Source organism: Poecile atricapillus, chromosome 5 (assembly GCF_030490865.1).
Source record: "Poecile atricapillus isolate bPoeAtr1 chromosome 5, bPoeAtr1.hap1, whole genome shotgun sequence".
In the NCBI taxonomy this organism is placed as follows: Eukaryota; Metazoa; Chordata; class Aves; order Passeriformes; family Paridae; genus Poecile; species Poecile atricapillus.
Window position 1 is genome coordinate 16207820 of NC_081253.1, and position 25536 is coordinate 16233355.

At 38.2% G+C, this 25536-nt stretch overlaps 1 protein-coding gene across 2 annotated transcripts in view; it reads right to left on the reverse strand.

Annotated features, from left to right (window-relative positions):
- Positions 1–4714: 4714 nt before the first annotated feature.
- Positions 4715–25536, reverse strand: part of LY75 (lymphocyte antigen 75) — a 45578-nt gene continuing 24756 nt past the window's right edge. Inside the window, exons 21-35 of one of the 2 annotated variants that reach the window (XM_058839832.1) lie at positions 24420–24556; positions 23258–23363; positions 21191–21351; positions 20695–20824; positions 16901–17127; positions 14997–15165; positions 13679–13840; positions 12645–12767; positions 12017–12211; positions 11434–11654; positions 10193–10367; positions 9523–9690; positions 8185–8307; positions 7562–7732; positions 4715–6574 (exon numbers count right to left, since the gene is read on the reverse strand). In XM_058839832.1, the coding sequence (XP_058695815.1) occupies positions 6390–6574; positions 7562–7732; positions 8185–8307; positions 9523–9690; positions 10193–10367; positions 11434–11654; positions 12017–12211; positions 12645–12767; positions 13679–13840; positions 14997–15165; positions 16901–17127; positions 20695–20824; positions 21191–21351; positions 23258–23363; positions 24420–24556 (2453 nt within the window). In that variant the 3' untranslated portion in view covers positions 4715–6389. The remainder of the gene's footprint in view (positions 6575–7561; positions 7733–8184; positions 8308–9522; positions 9691–10192; positions 10368–11433; positions 11655–12016; positions 12212–12644; positions 12768–13678; positions 13841–14996; positions 15166–16900; positions 17128–20694; positions 20825–21190; positions 21352–23257; positions 23364–24419; positions 24557–25536) is intronic. The other variant, XM_058839833.1, reaches the window with a different exon arrangement.

Sequence of the window (25536 nt, forward strand, 5' to 3'; positions counted from 1 at the left end):
CAGGCTGTATTCACTTACAGGCATTGTGTGCCCATGATACGGTGTTTACTCAGAACTTAACACTTGGAACTGGTAAATGAAAAGCAGATGTCATCGGCCTGAGGATACAACAGCCCTTCCTCCCAGAAACAAATTTTGGGGTCAATAGAAAAGAGTTTGCTGCTACAGTGAGGAAAGTTTGTTTCCAGCTTCTGCTTTACTTTCTGGGGCTGTCACACCTTTGATCAGTGGGAGAAGTGCCACTGGGTCTGAGACAGCAGAGCAAGGAATTGTCTCCCAAGGCCCAATCTTGTGGGATCAGCTCCATACCTTCTTTTCAGCACCTCCAAAGTCACTAATAATAGCAAATCACTTCTGTTTCAAATAACCTGCCAATTGGCAATCCCCACACAAGTGCATGGCCTGGCCATGGTGCTCACCTAAGAGCTTGTGTCACTGAAGTGAATTTGGGCTGGGAGCAGCTGAGCTGTCAGCAACACACACAGATCATCCCATTAGCAGACAAAAGTGCCCTCAATCCATACACAGCTGTGGAATCCAAGCAGTGATGCATTATCCCCATCATTATGCTCCCCTATATACCTTGTTCAGATGCTCTGAGAGCCTCAGGACCCTGGAGATCAGTCTATACAGTATCACTTGCCTTTATCTCCTTGCATAGACGTGCCTCTGCTTACTGCCAGCTAGCCAGTCTCCTTTCTGGGCAGCTGTTGAATTTCAGTCTGCACTTGTTTCATTAATACATTTCTATAAAGACAACAAACATGCAGTGCTGCAGGTCCAGTATGACAACAATACCCACGAGTGCATTTATTAATGGTGGTCCTGAATAACAACCCAAAGCAGTGGCCAACTAAAGCCTTCTCTGACTCCCCTTATAAATGTTTGAGCACCCTGTCAGTGTGACATGCAGTCCCCCACCCAAGTATTTCTGTAACAGTTAATTCAAGTTTGAATGCTCTGTTTATTTTATATGAACTAGTTTCATGACAATTTATAATCAGCACCTACACCATAAACATGAAATGATTTATACGCAATGACAGTGCCTCAGGTAAGTTGTTGCACAGGGTCCCATGTCTAGCTATTATTGGCTGTAAACCTAAAACATTTATTTGTACCTGGTTTTAATACACACAGCCTCTCCCTCTGTAGGCTGTGTATTGTATTACTACCCTGTACATTTGCTTCAAAGTAACATGCTCCCCTTCAGCCTTTAAGTAAATCTCACATGTGAATTCCAGCCCCCTCTGTAAAATATGAACTAAATCAGTGGGATGGAAATCTGCCACCTCTTGGCTGCTTTTTTTGACCAGAGATTCCTAATGCACAGTTGGTGTACACCTTGGTGCTGCTCCAGCATGGCTGTGACACCCAGCTGGGAGGAATCCATCACACAGAGCACCTCGACTCTGCAACCCTGTTTAGGTCTGAATGCACTCCAGAGCAAACATGTTCAGGTGGCCGATTCCTGGTTCCTGCCACGTGTTTGCTGCCCAGCATTGGCTGGGTCAGCTACAGAACACAGCTCTGGTGTTCCAGAGCCCAGCTCCGTCTCCTTCCCACACTGCACCCAGGGACACATCTGGGGCCCCTCACGTCCCTCAGGCACTGGCCCTCAGGCCTTCCCCAAAATGCTGTGAAGGGCTCAGGATTAGCAATATAAATGTGTTTTTCCTGTAAAAGCAAACACTTAAAAATCCTGGGTGACTATCACAGTGACAGCCGAAGATAAACTCAGTTGGCTCTGCACTGGGTTACACTCTGGGTGTAGTTCTTTCAGGGCCACTAGTGAGGCACACACATCAATAGCAACTTACCTGCCTTGTTCTTTTCTCCTGTTTCACTGTGAGGTTGAAGGCAATTCAGCTGCCTGATGGGGCATACAAAGACACTGAATCTGCATGGGAAGAGATAGCCTGGTTGAAGAAGGTGTGGAGGGAGCCCCTTGGGGCTGGAAGAGGGGAGAGGTGGCTGTTGTCCAGAGCAAACTCCTGTAGTGCTGTGAGTACTTGGGCCAAGGTGAAGAAAGCTGCTCTCGGTTTTCTTGCTTGCAGAGGAAGGGGACAGACCCACCCTGCCAAGGTTGTGGTGTCCTGCTGCTACAGGATGCTCCAGCTGTCCACAGTGGCTGTTGCAGCCCTTTCCCTGCAGCCCATGGCAGTGTTGTGGGGCTGCTGGCAGTGCTTATCCCACGTTTCAGCCTTGCAGCTGCTGCTTCATTGAAGAAGTGATGCTTTCTGGTCCCCCTTCCTGGCAGCTTGCGGTGGTGTAAAGCTGCCTGGTTGGTTCTTCTGTCTGTGGTGGTGTATTCTCCATCTGGTGGCTTAATAATGCTGCAAAGCAGGTATGAGAGAGAAGAGGTACAAAGAATGGTGTCTGCAGGAGACAACAAAAGATGGAATTTCAGAAATCCAGTCTTTTTCCTCAAAGCAGCTCATAATGCAAGCCCTGGGCAAATGTGACTTCCCATTATCCCCACACATTTATAATTCACACTTCCATTTAACACAAGATGCTTTTCAAATACCTAGATCATGTTTATGAAAAAAAGACATTTCAATTAAAGTTCAAGTTGCTAATAGTAATGACATTCAATCAAGAAAATTTATAAAATCATCTCAACTTTTGAGTTTAATTTGAATATACATATATGGCTTGTGAGCTTTAACATAGTGTAAGCACCACGATTTTGTACAATTACCTCCTCTGAATAATCTCCTATAAGGGAGCAGGACACATGACATTTGAGAAGTTCTGTAGAAAGCAGGAGCAATACTCTTACTACTGGTATGAGTGTCCCAAGACACAGCATGCAGAAAAATATCTCTGTTCTCATTTGTTCTAGCAAAAAATCCATAAGAGGCCAGCATAATTCAGGAAGAACATCTTGAAGCAATTATTTTGTATTGCTGGAATCCACTTTTTTAAAAGTCACTTTGGAGTATATTACTCTATTTATGCTGAAAAGTAGTAAAACAAATAAAGAACTTACTGTTTGTAATTATAGTCCCTTCTGCATTGGTAAAGTGAAATCCATAAGGACTTACTCTGTGTTGCAGTATTGTGTCATCACAATAAAAACTTTATCTGCTATCCTCCCCTACCCCCAAAAATCTGTTAAAAATCTCAGTTACTGACAGATACTACAAGAGAGTGAACAGGAGTGTGCAAATACCATTGCTCTGGTTTAGCCATAAAGAATATACCCAATATAACAGTATTTTATAAGGGCATTTATGCTATGCACCATTATTTAAGTTTATTTTACTATTAACAGAATATTCCCTCTCTAGTACTTAGTCAACTCTCACAGTAAAATTCCAGAACTAAATGGGAAAGCTCCATTAGAGTGACAACTGAATTTTACTCTCCAGTAAGGAATGTGGTTTTCCTAAGCTCAGTTCTTTAATATTGCTCATAGATCTTGCTTTAAAACTGTGCAGTGTCTGTTCAGTTTGGTCAATAAGAACTTTATGTACTTCTTGACAACAGAATGGACTAACTTTTAGAAACCTGGGTGTTATATATCCTGCTGTGCTCCATACACACAGCAACAGCAGATGCATGAAAGGCCCAAATTGTAGTTTCAACTTGAAGCAACAAAAATTGTAATGTTTGGTCTTCATTTACTTGCAGCCACACCAAAAAAAAAAAAAAAAAAAAAAAAAAAAAAAAATCACTAGCAGGCCATGAAATTTACTTACTCCTTTCAAAAATGTTTACATGTATAACATATGTCCAAAGCAACAAGCAGATGGTGCATTTGGTTTCAGGGAAAAATGCTGAGAAGTACAACAAAAGCATCATGCCCAAAGGGTGATCATGCATAAAGACTTGTTGATTTCTATGTCAATTAAGTTACTGATGCAGAAACACTTCTAAATTAAAATGTTGGCTGGTGTAGTGGCAGATGTGGATTAACCTTTCCATGACCCACAGTATTCCATGGACTGGGCAAACTTCAGGAAGAGGAACTTAAGTTGTACACTTCCTGCCTAAAGCTACCACAGCTGGCAGACAGTCCGTGCCATGGGATGAAGGAGTTTTAGGATGTCTTCTCAACTCCATTGCTCTGGGACCTGGGAAAGCATGTCTCTGCTGCCAGTTTTCCCTGTGCATCATCTTCAGTTTTAAGATTAATGTTTGTGAAGCAGATGACCTCCTTAGTCATCTTGCACAATAGGATGTTTCCCCCAGAAAGCCATTACTGGAGCTAAAAATAACACTGCTCTTTCACCAGCAGTCAGAGATGTTGGACGTCTGGAATTCAGAGCTCAGAGATCACTTAAAATTAATACATCTCATGATTTAATTGCAAGTTAACTGGAAGTAGTTTAACTTTGGCTGTATTTTAAGAGGCATTATGGAGGGAGCCTTTACACTCTGCCTTAATTTGGGCCTCAAGGTGCTAATGGACTACACCCTAATTAGAACAAAAAGGCACAGAAGAATGTTCCCTGTGTAAGCCTGAAGCAGCTTGATAAAAGCTAGGTATAACTAAGTTTTGAAGTCCAAAAAGAAAATTGCCAGCATTCTTTTTAAATACATCAAAGATACGTATTACCTCTAAAGTTTTCTTACTGTGGTAACACACATTTATGGGCCTTAATTCTGATCACAGCCCCTGTGCTCTGCTTTTGCACCCAGTGATTAATGACCCATACCTTAACTCTGATAACTGCTTCCATGGAAATAAAACCAGTGTAAGTAGTTCAGTGTTTTATTTAACTTTATTCTTTCAATAACAATGCTGCCAAATAATCTTCCTGTGTATTTCAAATGAAGTGGGTTATTCACCTGCACTAAGGCCATCGTGCTTACACAAAAAGGAATTACCAGTGATTAGACAATTTGTGTGTGATGAAACAAACATGAGAAATGGGGCCTTAAAAAAATTATTTACATCATTTATAAGAATAAAATATACAATTTTTAATAAAAAGTATATATCCTTTTGTGTTGAATTAAGATCTTACTATTAATTTCCACTTTCCATTTCAGATTCACACCTAAAAATACTCATAGTATAAACATCTATAAAACTAGTAAATCTCAAAGCATGGGAACTTGTAAATAATTTTCCCCACTTATTACTGTATTTAGAAAAAGACAATAACCAACATTTTTTCTATTCCATTAAGTTAGAAGTCATTTGGCAAAGCACTTAGGCATATAAGCTAAACCAGAAGACATCAGGAACCAGACTTCGCAAAGTTTCAAACACTTCTCATACCAGGGTAGGTTAAAGAATGAGAGTTATTGTCATTGTAACTACATTTTCTACAAGTTACCTCAGAAAAAGCAAATGTTCACAATTGTGCCCAAAGTACCAAAGAAACAACAAAAGTGCTTACTTCTTTGATCAGCAAAGTACCACAATGGCTCCTCCACCCCTTCAGGCTGCTCTTTTAACAGGCTCAAAGTGGTATCTACAAGTTCTCTACTTCTCAACACAAATGATAAACACTTCCTTATCAAAATAGTGCAAACAGGAACAAAGAAAAGTGCCATCAACATTAGTAAACTGCAGGAAAAGAAGGCAGTTGAACACTGTGACCTTGTTCTGCTGCTTCAGAGAAATCAGTAGTACTCTTGTCAGCACACCAGGCCAATGTATTCCTATTTACCACCTCAGGCCACCACCACATGCAAAATGGATTTGGTCTTTGGCATATCCTCCTTCATAAAAGTAAATGCACCTGCTTCCTTTGTACTGTGCATTCAAAAAAGTCTAAAGACTTTTTCAAAACAATAATTGATTGAGTAATTAATATATACAACTCTTTCTTCCCTTTTTCCCTTTATAGCATTCTTTGGAGTGCATAGGAAAGGCTACAGTAACACATCACATACAAAAATCAAGTTTAAGTTTTATGAAAAATACTCAAGTATTTTTAGCATTTATGTACACAAGTTTGTTTACCATATATTCTCAGTCTTTCCTTACACATATCTTTTATCTTGTTTCCTGGACAGATGATATATTTCACCTATAAAGTTATAGGTTGGTAACTATAAAATTAGGAATTTAATCCTAGTATAAATAAGAGTATTGGGAGAAGTAAATTTTAAGTATATTCATTAAAGTTGTGTGAAGTACTGTTGGCATTAATTTGTTCCATCAAAAATTCCAGTAGAGAGATAATGCTATAAATTAAAAAATACAACAGAACTCTAAACACCTTACATCTTAAAAGGCTGAGGCCAAATGTAAAGACTTACCATAAAACTGAATAAAAATTGCACTTGTATATAAACAAACTAAATTTAGCCCCCATTAATAACCTTGTTACTTTTCCAAAAAGAAGTAATAGAACATCAAGTAGCTCGTTCTTATGGCTTCACACAGTGAAGTTCATGCTTCAATTGATCAGAAGAAAGTTTTTTCAATAGCTATCTTTTGTGAACATATCATCAGTTTCATCATCATTCATCCCTCTTTGATAGCGTACAGAAGAGAAGGCACTCCAGTGAAGACGCTTCTTTTTGTAGAGGTACCATACCAGTCCAGCAATGAAAACCAAGATAATTAGCAGGGCAAATGCTACAGCCACACCAGTATGATTAGAACCTGAAACAGAGCAAAAGACCAATAGCTATTATTTAAGATTTTTGGCGACAATATTTTGTCATAGGGTTGATGCTTAGGTAGCTACATGTTAATACTGCAGTCAGCTCAAGTCAAAGCAAAATGCTTCTTATTAATAGTCTTCACTTCATCACATGAGAAGTTAGATGCTGATCCATGCACAAATGCATTACCTTATTTTTGATCATTCTGCTGTTAATTTACTAATATTTAGGTTGGAAGGGACCTCTGGAGTTCAAAAAAACAACTACTTGCAAAGGCTACACTCATTTAGAGGTTTGTATACTTCATAAATCTAATGAGATCCTGGGCTCTTGGAAGGGAAGGTAATAATACTCCCTTCAGACTGAAAAGATCTTGTTGAGATCTTCCTTAGGGGAACAAAGTTTAATCTATTCCTGCATTTCCATTTCAGTGAAAATGTATTCAAAATCAGAAAGATTCCACTACTTCTCAGGAACTTGCTTGCTTAATGCTCAGTTAACTGCTTGCTTTCCTGGATGCCAAGGATGAGGGAGTAAAGGCCTGTCTTTTCTGGAGCTGTGGGGTGACATTTCCAGAAGCTTCCCCAAGACTGAAAACACAATGTGCAGTACCTGTTTACTCAGCATCTCTTACAAGCAGAACTCTTTCTGATTCCACCTATACAAATTCACCCATGAGAGTGAGTTTTACCCTGTGGTAAAAAGCAATAGCAACTACTCTACACTTTCTGGACACATCAGTTTCCTTCTTACCCACTGAGTGGACAGTGAGAGCCAGGAGAAGTAAATTCCTAGACAATTTGTTTCTGAATGCAATTTTATGGCTAAACAACAACAGAAGACTCTTGCTTAGGCAGAGGTACTTGATAGGTTCTTTTGTGAATTGCACTTCCATCATTTCAATACTGACTTCATCCAACAAAGCAGAAATTCCTGACAAGAGACTCTACAAAATTAAGTCTCTGCTAAAATAATGGTTCCATACCTAAAGGAGCTTTACAAACCACTCTGCTTCGACTACGTGCACAGTCAACCTTGGACCACGTGCCAGTTGTGGACAGGATAACACTGCATTTTTCATTGGCTTCTGCTGTTTTATTCTCCCAGTTGACATAATTAACTGATGAGCCATCCAGCCAGTTCAGGGACTGTCCTGCTGAAAAAAACATGACTTAGTCTAGATCACCAAAACATCCTGTAATGCTACACAATGTCATTCACAATCTTTTAACTTCTTTACATTGCTAAAAAGAAAAGAGCTGACTATCCATTCCATATATTAAAAGCAGTAAATATGAACACACAACTCTTAGCCACCTCTCTTCTCTAGAGCTTTAGGAATTGATGCACTTGCATCAAATATTAGGCAGCAATAACAGAGGTGGAAAAATTAATTTCAGGGGCTCCTGATTACCCTAACTGTGCAACAGGAAGAAACTTAACTACAGTGAAGTCAAAAGAGCTTTAAAATGTTAAATGACAGATTCCAACCTCAAGTAGAAGTTACTGTAGGCTACCAACACTACATGACTATTCTTATTGGAGGATTTATGCATTCATATTTACAATACGAAACATTCATGCTCATACATTGTTTCTACTTCTTACCCTTAAAGCTCTGATCCAAGCCAAGCCATACATTCTTGGTGATGAGATCATGTTCCTTTATGTGTGCACTCACAAATGCATTTTCTTCAGCATCTACTATAGTCAGAAGGGTTGCTGAAGGATCTAAGGGGCAGAGGAAACCAGTCAGAATTGCAACTTACATGACTTTTCATGGTGCTGGTACACTGAATTTTCTCTGGGAACCATTACTATGGGAAAGGATTTGCTGATCTGGGCTTGTAAAATTAGGTTAGAATAACTCTCAGAATAAAGACATGAGCCTCCCATCCCCTAAAACACAGTATGTTTTATGAGATGGCTTCAGATGGCTGGCTATTCTAGCAGGTTATACAGAATAAAATCAGAGTAAACTTATTGCAGCTACAGACTATATACATGGAAGATATCAAGAGACATGCCTTTTGAGAATTACCAGTCTTGCCCAAGTAATAGGCTTTCGAAAATACAGTTGAACAAAAGCTCAGCATTTTGCTGAGTCAAGTTATTTTCTAAATCAATCCTTCCACTGTGCCTCAGGTTTTTATGTACAGTAATCAAGGAATAAGAGGGAGGAAAGGGCATGCTAGAGAGGCATGTTCAGAGTGTACCCATCCTGTACAATTATATATAAATATAAACCAGATGCTTTCTCTTTCAACTACCAGACCAAATTGGACTCAACAGAAAACTCCATCTAGGACTGGGTACTTTAGATCCTAAACAGTGAGTCCAACATCATACCATAGGATAATTCCATAAAAGAAAGTTATGACAGTCACTAACTTCTATATTAGGGTGATTAAAACTTATGTACATGAAACTAATTAACACCGTCTCTTCAATGCAATTCTCTGTGTAGCTCAGCAAAGAGAGAAAATACATTAATTTGACATAAAATTAAGTTTTTTACATGCTTTAATATCTATAACATACATGCTGTTTGAACCATTTGATAGGTTAGCAAGCTCCCTATTAGCAAGCAGCTATGGCAAGGATATAATAAGAAAGCCCTGCCAACAGCACTAACTTGCCATACAGAAAAAATATTTTCCTCCAAACCATAAGCATTAAATTTCTGAACCTTCTGCAACTGGCTACCTGCATTTTATTTGTTGATACTTGTGTGCCAAATGATCTGTAGCATGTTGCAGTATTTTATTAAGAATTTTCATCAGGTGTTCAAAGATAAAGCTTGCTATTGCCTTTCCTAAACTAAAGGAGCATAAAAATGGCAAAGCTGAAGTATAACCAGTGTAAGATTTTAGGTTGTTGGGTTTTATTTCTTCTCAAATAGTGGACTTATTACAAGTTGTAATGTGATAAAGAGTCTAAACCTACTCAGCTTCTGGCAGATTCTCTTAGCCTCTTCCACGTTATACACAGAAAAATTGTAGAATGCCATGTCAAAGGCGTAACAGTGATCCCTGTACTGCTCCCACTGCAGGGAGCCACTGCTCTGTGGGCATCCAGAGGCTCTGCTTGCTTGCTTTGCCTCTAATTTTCTCTCTGCAAAGACAAAGAAATCGCTGTTATTTCTCCTGCAGCAGTTTGTGCACAGTCTCTGGAATAACAGGAGAATAAGTATTAACAAGGGCTACTACTCCTACCAACAACCACTATTCAATTAGCTTACATTCCTTCTTCTTGTGTCATGTATGAATTCATTTAAAAATGACCATAAATCCCAAAGGCTTGGAAAAAGTTTTTCATTGCTTTTTTGTGGTGTTTGACATTTGTTATAGATATATTTGATAAGTACTTTGATTTAGAAAAGATTCATACATTTGATATTCCTATCACAGGTGATCACGAAGTAACCAGATTTGATTTAGGTTTTCACCACGGGAATGATGAGAATTTATCTCCCTGCAGTATTAAAAAGTGTTTTATCATCCCTGATAGAAAACTCCTCTTAAAAAAGGAACCATGTGCAGTACTTCAACCTTCATTTCTACTTCTAAATAAAACATGTAAAGACAGCCAACAAAACCTTAAAAATAACACTTACTGTTTGGAGGGCTATAGCAAATGGCACCTTCAGCAACATTTGTACATTTTGTACGGTTCCAAAATCCTTTAGTATCCAACACAACACAGTTCTCAGTAGTATTTGAGTTTTCCAATTCCCAGGGATAGTAGTCAAAGTCACTTCCATCTGACCATTCAAAATTAGCTTTACTTCCCTAATTAAGGAAAAAAACCATAACTTTTAAACCACATATGACTGTGCTTGAAATGTCATCCATCATGAATTAAGTCATGTAGCAATATTTGCCCCTTGTAGAGTGATAAATTAAAGAGCAGGTGGTCTCATCTAAATTCACAGCAAAAAAACATACAATATAGTTTGCATTTTCTTAACATAGAATTTTTTATTATTTGTGGGAACTGAGAAAGGACAACATGTTCAGAAGTTTAATGTGAATGCAATGTGCCTGTTTTATCCTATGGGGAACTTTTTCTTAGTTCCACCCTGCTGTTTCATTTAAGCAATCTGCCTTCCCTGTCATGAACATTAATGGATACATTGCAAACTGCTAAACTGTTGAGATGGTCTCAGTAAAACTGGGCAGCTCAGGGATGGTTTGCAGTGCTAGCTCCTACTTCAGATACATTCCTGGAAACCCATGACAATGAGGGGTCAGTTGTGAAGGACCCATTCACAGGTATACACAGAAATCACACCTCTGCAGAGGAGTATTCCTGCCAACTAACTACTGTGAGCAAGTCAGGCAGTTAGTGAGGGGAGCAGGGTCAGGGCCACAGGCTTTTGGCTCTCGGTAAAGCTGAGGAGGAGGATCTGCAGCTGCCTCCTGCTATTGTGTTTCCTGGGAGAATGGACACTGAATTTACTGAGAGCCAGCTCCTGAACTGCTCTGGAGAGCCAGTCCTGATCTCAACTAAGCAGGTTCCACACAACCTTGTCTGCCTCTATTTGCTAATGAAATCTGATTCTACAGAGGGCTATAAAGTCTGAAGCCTCTAGGGGTAGCAAATCACACTTCCTTGTGCTGCAAGGAATGGTGAGAGAACAGCGTATTATTTTAAACTGTCAGGTATTAAGAAGAAATATCTTGGTGTGCCTACATTCACCAAAACTTAGCATTAACACATTACACAAGGTTGAAAATACACCACATGTAAAACAGATTCTAAGGAACTGGAAAAAAACACCAGAAAATATTTTGTATCTTGTCCAAAATATTATTCACATATCTGTTACTGATGTCCCCAACAGTATATACTTACATCATGAATTGACAACCCAAGCCACAGAGGATAACCATCCTGTTTGACAATATCTTCTAGAAATAACTGTTCTGATTCACTGTGTACGCTTGCTAAATCACTGTTATTTTCTTGGCAAGATCTCAATGCCTCATACCATGTCAATTTTTTCTGAAGGATCCTGTATGTTCTGTTCCCATGTGGAATAGTGTCAGGCAATGGAGGCTTGTGCTGTTGGTGTCCTGTTTCAAAGAATAAGATGGTAAGCTGCATGCATTTCTTTCATGTTACTAGGCAAAAATACAGAAAGCATTAAAATCCACCTGTATCAGTGTAACTCAAGCATTAAAGTGCTCAGTACAAGCCACTTCCATCAAGTTAAGTTTACTTTTGCTACTTGGAACACTGAGTTCAGCAGTTGCTGGATGAGCACAGCAAACATTTCTCCTGATCAGAGTATCACAGCAGTGATGCAGACTGACTAGATGACCCCAAATGCTCATGACAGCTGTGACATGCTCCACTAGGAGCAAAACCAAAGCCTTATTCAGCAGGAAGCATGATTTAAATTATGACCCTCATCCAATACTCCAATACTACTCACCCCTTTCGATTTTACAGGCGAGAATACTGTACATGTTGTAGTGATTAGCATGCCAACTTTGAGAATAATTATAAATATCCCAAAACCCATCAAGATTTACACCAGCAAAAAAACTGTTCTTCTTTATGATAGGTCTTCCCAGCCTCCAGTTATTGTAAGTCAGATGAGTTTCATCATACCACTTGAGTACTTTATCTGTGGAAAACATTGCATAATTATTAAACCACTCGGATGATGTCTACAAATACCATTTAACTTTGAATATATTAATGACATTAACAGATGTTCACTTTGGAAAAAATGCTGGGATACTGCAAGTTACTCTAAATCAGTTCCATATCCAATGCTAAATATGTTAGCATTACTCATCCTGGCCACTTTAAGTCCTGCTTTCCAGGGAAATCAAATTTAGACTAAACAGAACACATTGGATCTAATTATCACTCAAACAGAGAGCATGTCAGGTTTCTTTTTCTAGAAGACAAGTAGAAATATAAATCATTGTTACAGGTTTGCATTCACTTTGACTTTAGTTATAAACTGAAACATGCAAGAAACATGCACTTAATGCTGCAAATTTTGTCTCCAATCCAGTTAATAAGAAAAAACCAAACCCTTAAAATCTTACCACTGTCATCATAAATCACACCCAGCCAGACCCACAGAGCCAGACCACTGAACGAATGAAGCTGCTCAGTAACAAAGTTATTCTCCTCTTCATCTCGAACACTCAGAACAAATGCTTCCGGGTCTGTTGAAAATTTTTTTACATTAATTTCTTACAAATTCACCTTTAAGTTAAAAAATAAACATTTTTTTTTCTATTACTGTTAACAATCATTACAGATAGGTTAACATCTGTAAAGGCCATATCTTTATAACATAACTAGTTGAACAGTGCGAAACCAATTTTCAAATGTATTATCAATGGTACTATCCCTGGTTTTGTGGATAAGTGGAAGATTTCAGCTGCACAGATATTTGTGGGTCCTACTGTCACTTTAAGTTGTATGTAGTAAAAATTCTCTGCAAAGAACATAAAAATACCAGCAAACTTTCGTGATTTGCTTGAGCTGCCCTAGTAGAGAAACAGTATTAAGAAAAAGACTGAATTGAAATTAATTCACAAAAAAATAAAAATAATTTCTGGAAAGATGTATGTCTGAACGTTTAATACAAGAGGAAAGCTGCTCCTAAGGTTATACATTATTCAGGATGGACAGAAAACATCCATGTGCTTTTCAGTTTATTTACTTTGTTCACCTACATGTTCCACACAGCAAAGCTGGAGGCAGCAGGAAACCATGAAGGAAAATCTAACTGTAAAGCCACAATGTTGCCAAGGGTACAGCAATTATCCAAACTATTTAAAACTGGCATATAATAACAAAACCCCCAAGCAAACACAAAAATCTTGCCATATTTCAGAGATGTCAAAGTTCAGTAGTTCCCAGCTGCCTCTTTCTTCAACTCTCCATGCTCAGGCAGTTTTTATCAGAGTAGTGCAAGGGCAAGCAGCAGCAGTAGTGCAACACTACTGCTTTACTGATACAGCCTTTCTCAGCATTCATTCTGCTGTCATTTTAAGACAGTGACTCAGATCTAACACTCATCTCCCTCAAGCTAAGTCCATAAATACCTGCAGTATGACAAAGTACTTACTCATGTTCCTGCATAAATGATGAGCTTCATGAGGCTTCAGTTCTCTCCATCTATTTTTTGTTATCATAAAAGTGTAACAATTGTTTCTAAATGATATCCAGGGTGTATTTTTAATCTTATGTGGGCACTTCACTTGTGTAACTTGTTCTTTTTCAGTTTTCTCTAAAAAAAGACAAGACAACATCAGGACATGAATTACTAATAACACCACCTGACCTGGCACCCCACAAACCACTTTCAGGTACCCACTTAAAAACATGTAAGACAAATTAGGCTGTCATTCTTTAAATGTGTTGTTTTCAGTTTCCTCATGACGGTGATTTTTTTTAAAGTAACAAAACCAGCAGTAAGCTCTACTAAAGAACACAGATACTTGCCAGTTTTCACGGTTATTTTAAATAGGTTCAAAAATAAAATACTACATAAAAGTGCTAAGTGTAGGCCAACAACAAAAAGCTCTTATTGCCTCTTGTGCAAGGCAGATCACTGTAATAAATAAACTACTTTACAGCTAGCAACACATCTTAGTTCTATGGCTTTATCTAATACTTGAGGAATGAGGAGGACTCTTCCTGCAGTTCCCTGGCTTGTAAGCACAAAATAATTAATGATGTCATAACATCACATTTTATTGTGATTTAGGATGTACAATGGCTTGTACATAGAATAAAACCAAAACAAATCATAATGGTCTCATAGGGAAGAAGTCGGTGATGACGTCTCAGAAGAATCTTTTCCTGAAGGATTCACAACTAGCACAGCTCTTTCCTGGAAATGAAAAATCACATCCTACTATATCCCAGTCTTGGTATAATAAGTAGATATTTAGAAGGGTTTTGTGGGCTTCAGATTATGTTAATTTTCAATTCAGTGTCTATCTTCTACCTTCCTTCTCCATATAGTCGTGTACCTTCTTCCTGTACAGGATTTCCATTTCTGAGCAGATTTCAGGAGGTCCCAATATTAAGATGTAAATACTACAGAGGTATTTTAATCTTCTCCCACAGGCAAGTGGGAGAGATTAGTATGCAACAATCTTAGAGAAGCAGTGCAAAGTTAAAATCAGTTGGCAATAAAGGTACTGACCCAATGCATCCATGCTGAATTTATTTCTAAGGTAAAATTAGATTAAGACCAATAGGCGCATGCTTCCCACTTTTGAAGCCAGTTTTTTTTTATAATGGCATAAAAATCAGACTGTCAGAGGAAATGTAAGTTTTAAAAAGTTATAATTTTGAAGTTATAAGCTGCAATCATTGAATATATTTCATAATAAAATAAAAGTCAACTTTTATAAAAATTATGGTAGCATACATACTTTCTGATGTGTAGCAAATAGCACCTCGATTTTCAGAGGAACAGTCAGAAGTTCTCCAGAAGCCATCAGTATCCAAAAACACACACTCTTCATTTGTTTCTTCATCATCTTCAGACCAGCGACTAAAACTCACGTGTTTCCCATCCAGCCAGCCGTAATGTTTTCCACCCTAGCATTATTTAAGCAAAAAGGATGAGCTCACATTGTAAAAAAAATATAAGGTGCAGAAAATTATATGATAGTATATTTACACTGGCTAGACATTTTCAGTGTCTCTAATGAGAACTGTAAGTGTTCCACTGCCCTCATGAACTGATTTCCTGTTCACAACATAAGGAGCTTTGTTAAGTTCTGCAGTTGCAAAAATACAAATTAGCTGAATGCCAAATTATCCAGAGGTGATATTTCACTACTGTACTTAGGGAGGAAGGCCTAGCGATGGGATGCCCAAATTGCATCATTTGCATCTGCAAAGCAATGGTGGATATAATCTCCTGGTCTTGGAAATCTGGAAATAACTGAGAAGAAAGTCCAGTCTCAGTAACTCCACATTGAGTTGAAAGTAATCTATAAATACTTAATTGATTTAATACCTCAGATGTGTTCCTGCCCTGGAGGATGCAGGAAGAAAAAACCCACATACAAGCAGCATGCTAGCCTTTAAAATCTTACATTTGAAAGACTTTGGGAAATCCCCCTACTGTTGTGTAATTTATCTTGCATCATTCTTTTGTGTTGGATTTCAGCCTGGAGTAACAAGTTCTGTTGACCAGTTGCATTATAATTTCTCTTCATGTGACATTTTAATTGTGCCCAAATAATGAAGTGTTGCAATAGTGAAGAGCCAGTGCATGTCTGAACTAGATGCCCCAAAATGAATCATTTGATCATCACTTACAGATAAAAAAAACCAAAAGAGACAGGAAAATAGGTTGTCTGGTTTTCTCCATTTTCACTAAGACTAAATGGTTATTTCCTTTAAAAAATTAAAAATATTCTCCATAAAGTATGTACTCCAATTTCTGTTTTCCCCTACTTTACTAAAGTAGTCAGTATCCCAGAACTGAAAAAAGAACAAAACACCACAGTGCTGAGTGAGCATCACAATACTTTGTAGGGGAGGCACTTATAAAAAAATTCTTTTTCTTGCAATTATCTCCTGACTTATGTGCTTGAAAAAGATAAATGTGTGCAAAAAAGGCAACCCTGCCAGCAAGCCCAAGTCATCCCATTAACAGCTGAGACAGGTCTCAATTCACAAGAAAGATTTTTCAAGAGGTCCTCTAGCTAATGAAGATAAAAAGCAGCACTTCCTGCATTATTTCATTTTTTTGACCAAGTAAAAAACATAGGGAGAAAGAAAAACCCACTAACCTGTCTCAGAGATGCCTCCCTCAAACTCAAAATATGGGCACAAATAACATGAAGAAACAACAGAATCTAAGTTAAACTTCAGAAATGTATCTCTACAAGTATTCAATGATTCATTTTGAAATTTATTTGCCACTTCTAGTTTCTCCCTTCCAAAACAGATTTTTGGGTCGTCTTTCTAGAGTGGTACTGTAAACAGCGGTGAGGAATGGCAACACTCATTACTCATTTGTTAACCAAAGAGATGACTCATTAACCTATGTTGCTGCCACCCTACAAAATATCCCTTCATCTTCAGTCTTTTAAAATAATTTTGTCATCATCATCAATTCATCCAGTGGAGTTCAAGAATATGTAACTTGAAGAACTGAAGGTTTAAAACATTTATCTTGAGACACTCCAGATGGTTATCCCTATATGAAAAGAGTTAGCCCAGAAAGTGATTTGTCATTGCATTTCTTTAACTCAGGTTTTGTTTCACACAACTGTAAAAATTACCTTAAGCCACAGTCTGAGGAAAAAACCAAACTTACATCTCTGCTGAAGAGTCCAGTCCAGAGTGGGTAATTATGAAGAGCGGCCTGAACAGCAAGAAAAGCCTGCTGGAACTGGTCTGTGATGCTAACCAGCTGCATCTTGTTATTTATGCATGCAGCCATTGCATCATTCCAGGATAAATTCTTCAGAATTAACATGTATTGAACATTTTGATAGCTCAATGTTTCATTAATGACTTGCTCTGTCTGGTTATCAGCAGCTCCTATACATAAGAAAGAAATCCAGTAATTAGGTAGTTAAATAGTGTAATACCTTTTCAACTCCCAGTGCCTCTGTAACAATCAGAAAAACCTGTTTGACTATGCTTGGGAAAAAAAAAAAATCTTAGATAGTGGGTTATGCTGGTAATTATAGTTAGAAGAAAACATCTTTGATATCTTAGACAGAAAAATATATACTAAAAAAAAATATTATTTTTCAGCCAATGCATTATTAAATATCTTTTTCTCAACTTAGGTTGACATCTTTTTATATGTTATTTTTAGCTAACTGCTAAATTATCTATTGAATTAAAAACATATTCTATAACTTTATACACAAATGCAAGAGAGCATCTGCTGTAATACAGTGACTCATTTATCTCTGTGGATTTATGCTTATGCAAATCTAATGGGCCACAAAACCTGTCTATGCAGATCTTGGTACAGCACAGTCCCAGGACTCCTTACTGCCATGCATGAATACAGTGAGAACTGTTTTTCCCTCCACTTAACTAATTGCAGAAAATCCAGCTTGCATACGGAGGGATGTAATTCACTATTTGTGCTCTGAGCACGGAGTGTTATCACAGCTACCAGCACCACGCCTGAAGGCACACAGCTCAGTGATGCATGGCTTCTGCAGTTAATAGAAGATGCAAATACTCCTGTGGGTGGTAAGGTTTAGCATGCAAATGGTAACCCCAAAAGCTTTATACACAACCAAAAATAAATTAATTCTGCAAAACGCAGAACCCTCCTGATATTTAAAATATTTGAAGTAGAAAAAGGCTTGCAAGGGGTGAGGGGAAGCATCACTCTATAAATAACAGTATATAAAAGGCTGATTGATAGGCTGACAGGGCCATTTTCCAAAACACGAGACGACAGAAACACAATATTAATTTGATGTTTACAGCTTACAATAGATCAGAAATCTGACAAGGCTCAAACAGATTGTTTCAAGTGGTTTCTGTCTGCTGCCAAATGCTTTCACTTAGTAAACAGCTACAAAAGAGAGCCATGGAACCCAGGGTGCCATCACATCAAGGGGTACCAAACTGGAAAGAAGACAGTAAGTAAAATGTTCTTTTCTGAAAAATAATTGCTGATGATTATCATCTCAAGAAATTCTGCAAATCACAATCATGCCAAGATTTCCAATGAACATGAATAATCTTTTTCCTGATGATAAAGCCCTAGAAAACTTGGACTGTCTCACAACTGTCCCTACAACCTGCTGAGGTCCCTCCCAATCCCAACTATCCTTAGATCCCTAGCACATTATAAGACCAGATGTCGTGGTTTTAAACCAGTAACTAAAAAATTACTTATTTTTTGCTGTGAGATATGGATTAGAACAAGAGCAAAACAGGCTTAAAACTTAAAAGGAATAAAGACAGTTTATTAACAAACTACAAGAATAAGAACACCAGAAAAAACTTCCAGAAAACCCTTTTATCTCCCACTACTTGACCATTTCTTTGTACACATGACAATATAGGGACAAAAAAACTTTAGAACTTTGGTGGTTAAAAACAGTCCCAATTCTTGCTACAGTCTTTTCATCAGTCTTTGTAGAGAAACAGAAGTCTCTTTCTGCTAACCTATGGAGTTTCTCACAAGAAAACTATTTCTGTTATAGTTTTCTATTGCTCTGATGTCAGCTGCCCGGAAACCTGTCATCAGTTCTTCTCCTCCCATTTCACATCACTCTGAGGTGTGTATGGGCCATGAGTTTAGGGATGTCATTTTAAGGATAAGTCATTCAAAGGCAAAAGTCTTCATCTGTCTCTGTGAGCTTTCCTGGAAAACAGTTTTCTCACTGCCTCCAAGGCTTCAAAATCTTCGCTCTACCCAGTTCCAGCAACTCACTGTATCACAAGTACTCTCTCTTTTGCTACTTTGAACACTCTATTCCTCCCAATACTCTGTCATGAATTAAAGGAGTCTTTTTAAACTACTATTGTCCATCTCCATAGTTTTAACAGAAAGATATTTCAGCTGTAAAGCATCTCCTTATTCTCTCTTTCTTATTTAAAACTTAACTCTTTTCCTCACTGTTTTTGGTGGTTCTATGATGTCTTCTTCATGTTGATTGTCTCTCTTTCTCTGTCTTTCTGGGAAAAAGGAGTAATCTGTACGTTTTATCCAGGTAGTAAAAGAATTAAAAGCTGTAGAAAAGCTGCAAGAGTTCATGGTGTTAGGTTTCAGTCCAGCAGCAGAAACTGAAAACTAAACCAGGCTGCCAGCTCTGCCTTCCTTTCCTCCCCCCCCTCTCCCTTTTGTCCTCTACAGCTTTATCCGGCCGAGGGAGAGGGAGGGGGGGATGGAGGAGGCTAGGACAGAGCCTTGTTACCTCCTCAAAAGCCGGAAACAAAAGAGGACAGGAGAGCTCTGACTGTACTTCTTAAGGGGGTGTTCACAGGTTGAATTCACTTTTTAATGGTCAAAACTGCTGTCAATTTTAGAAATGACTGATAATTGGTCAGGAGAAAAGACTCCCATAAGCCACCAGCAGCTTCAACTTCCTTAGCTCTCAAAACCACCTTAAAGGTAAAGCTACCCCATGACACCAGACCATAGCAGGACAAATTCTCCATCAGTCCAAAAACCTTTCTCATTACACCTTCTACAGCTGTGGCAAAGAAAGCTTGAGTATTTAGTCACTCCAGACTAATAAGAGATTGATATAAACAGATGCATTGTCAACCTCCAATTCATAAAAGTCTCCTTTTCACATTTTTATGACATCTCTTCCATCCAGACTTCTAATCTTAACACTTAGAATTTCTGGAGTATTTGGCACTGAGTAAAGAAGATTTTGTATGTTAAATGGAGGTGGGGGGGTGGGAGGTGGAAATCTCTGTCTATTTGAGAATGAAGAAGGTGAGCGTAGGCTTGGGCATTTTGTACACCTAGGTTTCTTTGTGTTTGATTTTTTTTTTAGAAGATAGCATGTTCATCACTTAAAAGGATTATTTATATAAGGGAACCTACTCAGAAGTGGGTATGCTGAACATTAGCCCATAGCAGTAATTAAATGCACATAATAACTATATGTGTTTGATCTTACTCCAGGAATTGGTATTGGCCAACCCACATGGGTACATCTGAATATTATTTTTAGTTCAGATTAAAAAATCCCACTCACACCAACTCTCAAGTTTGCTCTGGGGAGAGACCAACTTCAACACTAAGCGTCTATGATACTTTATATTCTCAAAGAACCAAAAGACAGAGGATCTATTTAAGGAGGACATAAATATTGTAAGATTCCTTCCTAGGACTTCTCACTTCCACAGTTTTGAAAAGGAAAAAGAAGTCACTTGTTCCACCCCTAAGTGCATATGACCTCTATACCCCCGGAACATTAAAGACCCTGAATTCTGAATGGCTGATAAAACAGGCCCCAGACACTCCTCTACACTCTGCTTTTCTAAAATTTACCTGCTCAGTCTCTACAAGAATCTTGCTCTTCAAGTGAAATAATTTAAATGCATTAAAGTCTCCTGTTTAAACTCCTTAAGTTTAAACTCTGGCTGCAATTTATTTTGACTCTCCAGACTTACCTATAGACCGCTGGCATATACCCAAGAAGTGCCTGTCAGCACAAGCAGTGAAATTCCATGTTCCAACATACTGTGATTTGGGATCATTGAGGATTACGCCACACTGATTGTTAAATTCTTCATCAAAAAGCTGAGAAACAGAAATATCGTTATCAGACTCAAATAAGGTATAAACATATTTGGGTAGAAGTAAAGTAACCTAAGTCTAGGAGAACCCTATCTGTCTGAACTTGTTTAAGAAGAGGAGTGGTGCAGCACAGCTTACCTGTTTTACAAACACTACCAGGTGCCTGAACTCAAAATTTTTCTAAGCTAAAAACACTTCAGAAGTTGTCATCCAAGTAAAGGCAAAGAGAACTCCAGTACTGTCAGCCACCCTGTCGGCCAATTAAAATGACTAACCAGGGAATTTGGTCTGTTACATGGGGCTTTTTGTGACACAATATTCCAAAGTTCATTACTCAATAGGCAAGAAAAGTCAAAAATCAGAACTTACATCCAGTGGAATTTTCCTTAATCTTCCTGTCAGGAGTGGGTGAAAGTTACTATACAACAGTCTACTCTCATCTATCCATTTGTTTTCTCTTGTACTGAACAGGAACTGTAAACCAATCCAAATATCTTTTGGCAGGCCAGGAAGCAAGGATGTTATATAATCTGTTGGACAGAACAGTAAATGTACATATTGTGGGTAGGAAAACAACAGTAAACATCTGAAAGAATACTTCACATAAGTAAGACTATGCAGTCCCTGCTTATGCTAATTTAATTTTTCCAGCCCTTCCTGGCTGCCGAATGCTTATCATCCCCTTCCTTCCATATGGTAACACCTCTCATATTGATTTTATCTGAAAGGAGTAGGCTGTTGGTATTTGTCCTTCAAATTCTGAGTTGAGGAGAAGGTAGGGGATTTAACCTGTTCTTTTGCCCACTAATTCGGAGTCTTTTTACTTACACACAAATTTAAGAAGCTGCTTTTCCACAAGCCTGCAAGATCTTGTATTGTTTCACTGCCCTTTTTGAATTGAAGAAGGAAATCTTATTTCCTATCTTTCTCTTTTATATACCATAAATCAGAACATTTTTTGGATTCTGGCAGGGTTTGTCCACCCCACCATCAGAGAAAGCAAAACAAGTAAAAGAAAGTCAGATTCAGCTGAAAAAAAAGTCAGCCAGGTAAACCTTCAATCAGACCCCTCTTAGTGAACATTCTGGCAAGAAACAGTGGGCTTTAGTAACCCCCCAGGCATCAGAGGCATTCACTAAACTTGACTAGTTCACAAGACAAATCGAAGCCATGTAATTAGCTACTGCTGACATGTTTTATCTATTGGTCACATGCCAGACAAGCCACAGCCTATTTTCTGAAGGACACAAAGCCACTGCAGATTTACATGTCAGAACTAGCCCCTAATACCACCAGGAGGGGTAGAGGCAGCCTGTAGAAATAAACGCAATTTAAGAGGACTGTGTCTTCTTTTCATATAGGTGGTCTCCAGTACACAGAGAAAAGAAAAGCAAGACACAATAACATACACTTCCAAATGCACCAAATCACAAAAGGGATTCTGCTATGTAACATTTCAGAATGGCTGTGCTTTTCCAACCTTAAATGCATACAAAAACACGTAGGCCTACGACATGTATATTCCTGTATATAACACTAATCCTCCCCAATAACAGCAGTAAAAAAAAATTACCATTAAGCTGCTGCCTGCAGGTACACTCTTGACTTCTCTAGTCTACTTACCATGTTTTGTTTGGCAAGAGGTTATTTGCTTATAAAGAAAATATGCACTGTGGGCACTGCAGAATTCAACCGAGCTACTTCAGATATACCCTCAGAGAACTCTTAATTATCCACAAGAATAAAGCTGCAAATTCAGCCACATCATTCAGCAGTTTATTGCTGAACATTACTTGCAGCCAGTGTGAACCCATTTCTTCCCCACTGCATTTCTCTCATTGACTTTAGTTGATTAAGGTAAAACAGTTCTGTTTTCCAGTTCTCCTGCTTTCCATCCTCTCATCAGTGTCCGCAAGAGCTCACAGGGGGTCAGTTAGGACACATGGCCACATTAAACTGCTTGGCACATGCAGAAACAAAGATAAATTTGTGCTCCAACTGGCATTGTATTTGCCATCTCATTTCCACAGCTGAGCTTCTCTTGGAAGCAGCTTCTACAGTGGTTTTTCACAGTGCAGTCTACAGTCTCAGTTATGTTTTAGCTTGCAAAGCCAAACAATTCTTCATTCAAAAACGACCTTTTTATGCTCAACTCTCAGTGCAAGGTTTTGCAACTTTTTTCTTCTCGAAACAGGTTAAGATCATACAGAGAAGCTGCTCTTTAAGCTGATTCAAATGTCTGCTAACTGCATTTCCATCTTACATTTCCAGTGATGCAAACAACAGACAACACATTTTTAACTAGTCCTGGATTTTTAGACTGCTCCTAGTATTCCTGTGGATAACCAAGTGATTTATGCTCAAGTTCTTAAGCAGAACCATTCTGAATGTGGAAGAGAAGCTGCATACTAAAGTGCCCCCAGTTCACCACCCTACCTTGGTCAGCTTGATCTGAGATAGATGGAAGAGAGCCTCCAAAAGTTACACACTTTTCATTAGCTGCATTAAATGTTAAATGTTCAGGTTTCATCTTTAGAAAACACTGCAAAATAAATATAATGAAAATTATTTTCATCATATCATTCTGCCTAAGACATAAATCACTATGTAGAGGTCCTTAAACCAACCCTAAAAACTCACTTCTCATTTCCTTCAATAACGTATAACTATTTTTTGCAGAAAGCAGGGGACCTGATAGTAGCTGCAAGCATTTATTTGATTCAGCAGAGTAGCTACATATAAAATGACCCCCCTGACTAACTCCTCATTTATATTCAGTAATTCTTATTTGCTACATCAGAACATGCACTGTTTTAGGAATGTTTTAGGAACTCACACATGAACTCTGCAGCCAGATAGTACTGGCCAGGAACTTTTAATAAGCTACCTTTGAGGTAAAACTACATAGGAACTCCAAGGTCTATTCTGCAATGATGTGAAGTAAGCTTGCAAAATTTGGCAGAATTCAATGTGCAGATTTGATATAGAATAATGGTGGAGCAAACTGCAGGAATGAATCTCACTAAGACTCTACATGACTGCCTTGAAATGTAATACTGCAATAATTAATGATACTATGGCTTCTGACTTCTTGGTTAATTCTTAAAAGCTGTCACTAATTCTTCAGTAAATATAATTATTAAGGCAACTCAGGAAACAATGTCTGCCGACTTGCTGTCTTGCCTATGGTTACTCCAGAAGAGACGCAACATGCTTCTGCCACAGAAACCTCATCCTCTCCTAATCCTAATCTCATCCTCTCTTAATATTCCTAATCCTTCTCTTCATTCAAAGCAGAAGCCCAAGATTAGACAATACAACCAGTGTTCCTGGACTGTGGTGATGGTGTGTGTGGTGTGGTGTGGTGATGGGAAAGCAAAACAACCTGAGAATGAATGCTTTGAATTTAAGAAACCATCAGTGCTGAATAAGGGACAAAATGGGAAGAGATTATTTTAATCATTACACTTAGTTTTCAAAAGCCCATTTCTAGTCTATTCCTCACTAGAGGGGCTACCTCCTTTCTTTTAGAAAGGGATTCCAGCTTGATGGACTATGAAAAATAGGCAAGGATGATGAATCTGTGTTATTGTTGTACCTTATTCCGGAACTGATGCCAGCCTTTAGGGCAGCCTCCTCTGACTGGGTGGTAACTGGGATCATGTTTCTCTAGTAAGGAGGCATTATTTTTTTCACAGATGAAGGGCAGTTTCACATTACAGTTAACTGGGTAGTCTGCAGAAATAGAAGTTTTAAAAAACAGTTATGGTAATGCCTATCACACTCCATTTGCTATTCATACCTTATGACATAAAGACTAACCCAAAGGGAAACCTTTTTTGGTGCAACCACATTGAACTACTATTATACAATAGAAAGTATTAAAAATAGCAGTAGAGCAACAGGCAAGCCTAAATAATTTTCATCAGACAGTAGTACAATATTCCTAAAGATCCAGAGTCTCGCTCTTACTTCTAGTATTAACACTTCATATAGGCAGAGAGAACTTGAAAACAGAGTATTATTGAATAAATATTTTTATATGAGGACTAGCCTTGTATTCTGGCAAAGAGGGTATGTCTAAACGTCAAAAAAAGCTAAAAGGAAACCTTTAACATCTACATGTGGAGCATCTGACCTGTGCTGTATTACATGACTCCTGCAGTCATAAATGGACTGACTTCCTAGTCTAGAACAATTTTTGGGTAACAGAAAAAACAGTTTTGGAAAACAGTTCATCAGCAAACAACTGAATAATGGGGAAAACGTGCTTAAAATGGAAATGGTAGAAGACAGGAGGACTTCTTGTTCACTGGAGGTTATACATTTTCCTCAACATAAAACTGTTGAAAAAAGGAAGTAATAAGCTTCAAGTACCACCAGGTGGCCTTTTCAACACTTTGTCTATCTCTTACAGTATGACTCCAATAGTTAATGGAATTTGTGTCTCCAGATGCGTACATGGTTGCAAGTATAGAGTCAACCTCTCTAACTAACAGCTCTCAGACAAACTCCAGAGCTCAGAATATGTATCAAATACAAAAAGGTAGCCACCAAAACCAGATTTCACCTAATAATTTCTGTTGCAAAAAGAGTGACAATCTATCATAAAAATTTGTCATTTGAATTTAGGTTTGCCTCTGGTCATTAAGAAATATTACCATAGCTTCTACCATGAGGTAGAAAAAATGATTCAACAGTCAATCAGATTATCA